The sequence below is a fragment of the Aquarana catesbeiana genome, linkage group LG13 (assembly GCF_042186555.1).
Source record: "Aquarana catesbeiana isolate 2022-GZ linkage group LG13, ASM4218655v1, whole genome shotgun sequence".
Taxonomy (NCBI): domain Eukaryota; kingdom Metazoa; phylum Chordata; class Amphibia; order Anura; family Ranidae; genus Aquarana; species Aquarana catesbeiana.
In genome coordinates, this window is record NC_133336.1 from 125721181 (window position 1) to 125730417 (window position 9237).

Below are 9237 nucleotides of genomic sequence, written 5' to 3' on the forward strand. Positions count from 1 at the left end.
ACTATAGCGACAAGATTACTCAAAATTATGCCCACAATTATAAACCAGGACCAAACAGGATTCACAAAAGGCAGACAAGCCTCAGACGCCACCAGGAGGATGATTAACCTTATTCACCATGCTGAGTCCACCGGAACGCCTTCTCTGCTCCTATCCCTGGATGCAGAGAAGGCGTTCGATAGGGTTCACTGGTCCTACCTAGCATCGGTCCTCCGGAAGTTTGGATTTCAAGGCCAAATTCTCGGAGCCATTATGGCTTTATATTCCAACCCCGAAGCTCAGGTTTACACAGAAGGCATGCTATCCCGACCATTCCCAATTACAAACGGCACCCGCCAAGGATGCCCCTTATCCCCCCTCATATTCAACATGATCATGGAACCCCTAGCAGAACATATCCGCTCTAATGCCGACATCTCGGGCCTAAGGATTGGCCCTTATCACCACAAAATTAGCCTGTTTGCGGATGATGTTATCCTCTTCCTCACCAACCCGACTGCTTCCCTGGCAGAAGTACAAAAGATGCTAAATTGGTTTAGCTCGGTATCATACTATAAAATCAACACGACTAAATCCTTCATACTAGACATCAATGTAGACGCTACTATAAGAAACCTCCTCCAAGTACAATATTCATTTGCTTGGGCAGACTCTGACATATCATATCTAGGCATACAACTACCGAGGACGACAAAAAACTCTATTCATGTAACTATCTTCCAAAACACTCAAGCGACCACACAAAACATAGCGCAACACGAACTCTCCTGGACAGGTAGGCTTGCGGCCTTTAAAATGATCTGCCTTCCCCAAATACTCTACTACTTTCGAACCCTACCTATTCCCCTGCCCACCACATTCTTTAGATCCCTCCAGACGCTATTTAATAAATTCCTCTGGAAAGACAAACGACCCAGATGTGCCCACACAAAACTGGTCAAACACAGACTGGTAGGTGGCTCGAGCTCAATAGACTTCGAAGACTACCACCTGGCGGCTATCCTGGCCCAACTACCCTGCTGGTTTCAACCATCCCCGTCCACTCTGTGGGGCCACATTGAACAATCTTCACTCACAAGACCAAACCTGTAAACATGGCTACTAAGTATTCCCCTAGGCGCTCCAATCCCAAAATCCCTATCTCCCACCGTGAAAGCCTCAGCACAGGCATGGAAAAAAGCGTCATCCCAAATGCAATACTCTCCTATCACACCACAATCCCACATTCCCATACAATCCTTACTCCATCTAATGCCAGAAATCTCACTCTTGCCTTGGATCCTTAAAGGCATAAATTACATACAAGACATACTACAAGACAACCACATCAAATCATTTCCTCAACTACAAACCACATACGCCATACCCACATCCGAATACTTCACCTATCTCCGTATACGTCACTGCTTGAAAACTATACCACTCCCCATCTACAATATACACCCCAAGACTTGGGAATACCTCACCAACCCCGACACAAAAATTAAAGGGTTCTCATACTTTTATAATAACCTACACCAAAAACGTACCTTTACCAAACTGCCACCTCACCACACCTGGGAAAAAGACCTTGCCACAAATTTTACAGACACACAATGGCAACAAGCCCTCAAGACTATTTACAAATCCACCAAATGCGCAGCCCTATGGGAACGTACACAGAAGATTACACTAAGATGGTATCTGACCCCTGCCCACATAACATCTTTTAACCCTCAAATCCCTAATACTTGCTGGAGATGTAAATCTTCCACAAGCGACCTACTACACATCTTCTGGTCGTGGACCAAACTACGCAAATACTGGGAAGACACCTTCCACTTAATCTCGACCATCACCCAAATCACGACCCCCCAACACCGGCCCTAGCGATCCTCAACCTCACTATTGAGGACTTTCCTCACCCCCTCCAATTCACAACCACCCACATCCTCATGGCAGCCGGACTCAATATAACCAGACACTGGAAATCTGACACACATCTGACGCTTACTCAAGTCACAGACTTGGTATCACTACACTACAGTTACGAGACCATCACAGCCACACTATCTGGGCAAGCCACAAAAATACGCAAAGCATGGCAACCTTTGACCGACTGGACTAGAAACTGCGCACCCCGCGCACAAACGAACAGATCTACTGACCCCCCTTCTTGACCGAGCAATACCTATCACTCATTGAGAATGTTAAGTTACCTTTATAACTGAAAATTTTTCACTGATTGGAACTTTCGTGTCTATCACAAAAGGGTCCGCTTCGCTCCTGTGCCACTAAAGGTCCCACATGGGGTGACACACTAGTGAAGGGGACCGAATACGTCCTTTCAGAGTTTCCTTTCTGTTAGCATAATACGAAATGACACGATTACTTCTTATATACTTATATACATGTTTCTACTAGATCCCTGTCTGTGGACAGAAGTTAATATCTATGATTGTTATACAGACGTCGTTGCACGACGTACAATGTTTAATTGTACAATGTACTCTTTAAAAATCTAATAAAAATATGGAATTAAAAAGCATTGTCAACATGGAGAAACCATGCCAGACATAGAACACTGGTCCCACCTGATTCGATCGGGTCGTGCTTCAGCCTGTGACATGACAACCGAGTCTGAATCCTGAACCGAGGAAGGAGGGCCAGACTCCATCCCGGGGAAATAAGTCCCATGGCATGATACAGTCATACCCGAAGTGACTGAAGCCCCCCTACCTGGAACAGGCTGGGGATCGGAAAAGATGACTGGACTGATGTCCCTGAGCAGTTCTCCAGGCAACATCCTAGACAAGAGATCAGAGCCAAGAGTGGAATCCAGAATCATGATGAGGTTTGCCCAACTTACCACTTAAAGACCGTTAAGGGGACATGGCTCAGCACATACCCTGAGAGAGACTATGAATCCCTGGCAGTAACCGGGGCCTCTAAGCAACAGGACGTCAACTGAAAGAAGATTGACGACTGCTTCCGCCCCAAGGGTGAGCCCAGTGGCAAAACGACATCTGCACAAATAAATAAGCCCTAACAACGGGCAGGACTGATAAAAGTGAGTGCAAGCATGGTTGATAACGGTATGGATGCCAATACAGCCCAACCTGAGAACACAAACTAGAGAAATGACAGACAACCAGACATGAGAACAACAAAGCCCCTGTAGACCTGACGTTCAGTGTTATGTTCATGTATACCTGTCATTCAGTGTTATATCCATGTATACCTGACGTTCAGTGTTATGTCCATGTATACCTGTCGTTCAGTGTTATATCCATGAATACCTGTCATTCAGTGTTATGTCCATGTATACCTGTCATTCCATGTTATATCCATGTGATCCTGTCATTCAGTGTATTGTCCATGTATACCTGTTGTTCAGTGTTATATCCAAGTATATCCGTCATTCCGTGTTATATTCATGAATACCTGTCATTCAGTGTTATGTCCATGTGATCCTGTCATTCAGTGTTATCTCCATGTATACCTGTCATTCCGTGTTATTTCCATATGATCCTGTCATTCAGTGTTATGTCCATGTATACCTGTCGTTCAGTGTTATATCCATGTATATGCATCATTCTGTGTTATATCCATGTATACCTGTCATTCAGTGTTATGTCCATGTATAAGCGTCATTCCGTGTTATATCCATGAATACCTGTCATTCCGTGTTATATCCATGTATACCGGTCATTCAGTGTTATGTCCATGTATAGCTGTCATTCCGTGTTATATCCATGATTACCTGTCATTCCATGTTATGTCCATGTATAGCTGTCATTCCGTGTTATGTCCATGTATAGCTGTCATTCCATGTTATGTCCATGTATAGCTGTCATTCTATGTTATGTTTTTGTATACCTGTCATTCAGTGTTATGTCCATGTATTCCTGTCATTAAGTGTTAAATCAATGCATAACTGCCATTCCATGTTACGTCAAGGTAAGTCTCCCTTTCAGTGTTATGTCCAGGTATACCTGCCATTTAGTGATATACCTATGTATACCTGACAATCCTTGTTATATCCAGGTGAACCTGTCATTCAATATAATGCAGTCAGCTCACATGACCATTATGTATCTACAGCAGTATTCAATTCCAGTCACATAATCTATAATTACCAATCACAGGATGCTATGAATCTATTTTATCTTTTCACTGCTTAGTATTTTTGTCCAGGGTGGATACGAGCTCTGTAATGCTTTACTGAAGGTTTTGACTAAATCTTGATTTAGAATTAGAAGCCATGACATTCTTTTCACTACTTGGGACTATCTATGAAATGTATATTGTGACACATATCAAAATGAGCACTATAGTCTATATATTATATGACAATCTATGATCTCACTCAGCTTATTAATGTCTGAAAATCAAACACAAACAAATGTGTTCAGCCAATAAAACACTGGACTGGCTGTCACTTGGGACAGTTATGTGTAATTATAAAGTATCTGTCACAGGGTAGCCAGAGGAAATAATGCTATTAATAAGATTTGTTCTGCCTTCTCATCTACCTGAAAATGTTCCATCACACAACTGTCATCCATTCCTCCTTTACTCTATTAAACTCTAAATGCATGCCATAAGGAATATTTAAACATTCTATCTAGAACACCATTATACATTGATAACTAGATTAAACATAGAAATATAACCTCAAAACATAAACATGCAAACAGGGTATCATGTGACAAACAATAAACGTAATACTACCTACAACCTTTACAATGAAAGAAGCATCGATTAGATTAACAATCATTAGCAAAAATTGCTATTATTATTATTACCAACCATGATAATTGTATACTCAGCCAATTTTATAGGAATAAGTCTAAATTCAGCTAATGTATTGGTAAAAGGAAGAACATGGCAATCTGCAGATTTATTTATACAGGTACTGTAAGTAAATAATAACATGTTCCATATATCATATATGCCTTTAAATAACAAAACCATTTTAAAGCTGCCAATAGTCAGTATCATCTTTCACAGTTTTGCTCAGGCTGCTAAAAGCTGCCTCTCTGTTAATGATTACAGCATATCATTGCTTTCCACTTACGGTACATGAGTTTTTCAGATCACATCACATTTTCCATTAACCAATAACAATTCAAGAACTGAACGTTGCTAAGAATAGTCATAGCGCTTTGTATTACTGTGTTTGAAGGCAAAGTACAGTATATTCTATATTTAGAACTTTAGACTTTTGTTTGTATTCATGAGCAACTTGGAATGGGTGTCATGTATGCTGCATTGAGTGCAGAATTCAGATGTAAAAATTCCTTTTCCAAGACTATTTTTTTTCCTTAACAAGACAATGTAAGATCTCGTGCAAAATGTTTACCTTCCTAGCATGAGTTTAACCGTTTTCTGATTTTTGCCACATCTGCAATTCTAGTGTAGGAAAACAACTGTCAATGAGGAGGTCAACCTTCCATACTGCTACCAAAGGTTGAAACATTCTACATATATGATATGTAACATCATATATATTGTTGAATATTCTATGATTCAGTGAGGGTCCTTAGCCTAAACCTTTATGAGAATGGTGCATTTATAAGATTATTTTATTAAAGACACTCAACCAAGAGGTCACTGGTGGCGTTTACATGAACCTTACATTTTTTTCAGTGTATGTTGCAGTGTGATCATATTTGTACAGTTTGGAAAAAGCAGCAGAAAACCACCAGAAAAATTAAGTCAAGACATGCCCATGATGCAGTCTGCCTTCCTGGCCACATTAACGTTTACAGATTCTGACAACAAAATGTGTGATGTGGTCCAGGACCACCCGTGGTGATGATCCTAATCCATATATTACTAATGTCTATTTTCTTGAAGAGAAACTACAATGGCCTTTGGAAAATGTTACAATTTTTTGTTAAACCTGAACTATACCTTGATCTTTTACATAAATTTTTATCATTTGTTTAAAATTTTATGTTGAAAATTAACATTTACAACAGAGTACTTCCATAATAGTTTGTTTGCAACACACAGGCCATCACCAAGACAGAATCTTGGTTTCCCATGTTGCATGAAGTCTCATTTGTGTTTGTCTTGTGTATGTCTTGAAGATCACTCTTACAAAATCACCCATTCACTGACAAGGGATTGTTTTCTAAACTTCCACCATATGGAACATTCACACATAAGTGTAATAAGCTCAGTCTAATTCCATTGAGAATTAAAGCCCAAGCCACAAAAATGTCACAAAGATTAATGGAAAAATATCACAACAGGAAAAATGAACTGTAATTATTTTAAATAAAATATTTAATTACTAGTCATGTCATAAGTGTCTCATCAATATCAATAGCCCTTAAAACAATGTCCTTTATTTATAGGTGTGCATCAACCTGATTTCTAACAAAGTAACTGGTGTTTAATGCAGGATGCTATCTACATGCATTCTATTCACATACCTGAGCATCACTCCTGGTGACTTACAGGGTCACATAAATATTTAAACTAGCTGTCTATGTAAGCTCCTTTCCTGATAAAAGCAAGTTTGCTTTACTTTTAACAAAAATAGACATATTCTGTAGTTTCTTAAGGTGTGTAAAGTTCATATTTCTCTGAATTATTTTCCTCTGAATATGGAATTGCAGCCACATAGTTAAAATGCTTCACTGCTCTAAAAACAAAATAGACATAAACATGTAATCTATGAAAATACTTCTGCCATATCACTAGGCTAAAATATATCTATAGGTGTACAGAAGATACTTGGCCATAATGGAAAGGATATTGAGTCAAAGAAGTGGTAATAGCATTAAAAATGCAAAGATCCTCCAGGTCTTCCATTACATAAGAAGGCGGCTTTGTATTGTCCCTGAAGAGTCATTATTACTGACTCCTATAGGCTTCCTGCAGCAGATGTATGAGGAATACTATCTGTGTAGCCCCCAGGCTCATGGCTTCTTTCAGCTTCACTAGTCTGATGCTTTAATGATGCTGTACTTCCACTCGCTCCCTCATTTAAATTAGAGGCATCAGAGTGGTCCTCAGCATCTGCATTGTCTTGTGTTGAAGTAAATGCTTGAAAATCTGGAATTCCTGCAATGTCTTTGGTTGGTGGAATAAGTGGCTCTTCTAAGGATTGTGAAGTATCTGTTGTTGCAGGGGCATGACTTGTGTGAAAGATATGTGTCGAAATGATGCTGCCTGACACAGAGTCTTCCATGCCTGATGTTAGGGCCTTTACCCCTGCATCTGAATTGATGCTTGTTGACAAAGTCCCAGTTTCTTTGTTGCTGTATGTAGTAGCCTCCTCAGCCAGTGTGTTAGATGAGGATTCTGTAATTACCTTGTGCTGTGTAGCAGAAGCTATATAAGATGCAGGCAGCTGGGTTGTTGTATATTCCACACTGTCTGTATCCCTTGCCTGGTTCTCTGCATCAGCAAAAACTGATTGTTTCGAGGGATCCAGACTAGCCCTTGCATTTTTACTTGCAGTGTCATTGGCAATTGTGTCATTAAGTGAATGAGTAAAATTGCTGGAAAAAGTAGATAAATAGTTGTCAGGGCTGGAGCTGCTATGAGCCGGCTCCCCCCTTGTCCGTACAGGCTTCCATATCAGACTGTAGTAGACAGCTAATAATATAGCAGCTAAGGAGACTGACAGCACATAAGCAAAAACTGTGGCCAATCTCACCCATTTCTGATTGGTTTTGGCTGCCATTTTGGCCTTCTTGTCTCCAGTGTACGTGGCAGGTCTCCCTCTTTCCATATTGCCAACAAAGTCTTTGTCCTTCATGACGCCCCGTTTTTTGGCTGTGTGCTCCACTGTGATGCCTGATCCAGGAATATTAGTACAAAGCAGATAATCTATTATTAGGTTTCAGCAGTAACAGGTATTATTCTATTACTCCTTGATTGCTTGTTTTAGGACATGGATTAGATTGAGTATCATAGCATTTCGTCTCTGCAGATGCAGGCATGGATGTAACGCAGCATGCATCGGTTGACTCTTCTGTGTCTGGTGGTTCAGTGAACATCAAATGATTTGGTGCCTGCATGGCTTCATCACACATGGATTTCTGTTTGATTTCTTGAGAAGAAAATTGTCCATTATTGGTCTCCCAATATAGATCTCTTTGCTCCTGAATGGAACGATGCTGCTTACTTCAGCAACACACAGGAGAGAAGCAGATGAGGAGGGGCAGGACTGCTCTTCTTAAAAGGGCAATCAACTGATGTTAGCATGAGGTAGCAATTGGTTGCTATAGCAGCAATCATATGCCAAACCTGCCTTGAAGCAATAAATGCAATAGCAACACAACAAAATGATAAGAAAGGATTGAGAATCTTTTTTTATATACATTTTTTTTTATCTTTGTTTGCTATTTTGGGTATATATGGTATATCGCTATGCGCATTGTTAAAGCAATCATTGTGCTCCTTTTATAGGTAATGCAGTATAACATACAATATTCCAATAATCAATAGATGTTCTAGTGGACATACAGGACTATCTTCACACCCTTAATGACTCACTAAAGGATATCAAGTCTTCAGTACAATTTTTATGACGTGACTCTTTGTTTACCTTGTTACCAAAATAGGTAAAAGGTAAATAACAAAACTTTTTTTATAATATATAAAGTTGTACTACAGAGTTTGTTTTGTTTTTCATTGGATTGATTTAGTAAAGGACTAGAGTATGTTCACCAAAGGGAATTTTCACTTATGTTAGCAAATGTGATGAAAATTTGTAAGCAGGTGAAGGTTAAATGTTTTATTATTATTATGTTTTATGTTTACTGAAAATGTTTTACTGTTTTGTAGTTAATATATGTGCTTAGAATTTAGAGTAACCATGTTACCCTGCTGAGATGGAACTCTGCTGACCAGGTTTTCCTGGGCGTTTTGGGAAAGCACTGCCCTCTACTGGGGCAAACACATAAAAAGGGAGGGAACCACATCTCGGGGGCGCCGTAGTTAGTAAGACGGTCAGAGGTTTGGTTTCCAGGTCTCCTCAAATAAGGACATGCTGCTAAGAATGTGATTCACTACTTTGCACTTAACCACCACTTGTTGGGGCCCAGTCGGGGGTTCCAGGGGTATAGACTTGCGCTTCATCAAAGGACTCTAAGGACTTTCTCACCTATTTAAAATATGACCACCTCAAGGGACAATTAGGGACACCAGTAGACTAAGGGGCACTTAGATGATTATGTACAGGAATGTGTGTTGAAGACATCTTTGTTAAATGGTTAATTTGTTATATTTCAA

At 39.9% G+C, this 9237-nt stretch overlaps 1 protein-coding gene across 1 annotated transcript; it reads right to left on the reverse strand.

The window, feature by feature from the left end:
• Nucleotides 1–4867: 4867 nt before the first annotated feature.
• INAFM2 (InaF motif containing 2) lies at nucleotides 4868–8190 on the reverse strand. The gene has a single exon (XM_073610636.1). It carries the CDS (start codon nucleotides 7757–7759, stop codon nucleotides 6860–6862), a length of 900 nt encoding a protein of 299 aa, XP_073466737.1. The 5' UTR covers nucleotides 7760–8190; the 3' UTR covers nucleotides 4868–6859.
• Between the last annotated feature and the right edge of the window lie 1047 nt (nucleotides 8191–9237).

Excerpts from the sequence above, each read along its gene's own strand:
- INAFM2 (XM_073610636.1), bottom strand. The coding sequence starts at position 7,759 with ATGAAGGACAAAGACTTTGTTGGCAATATGGAAAGAGGGAGACCTGCC.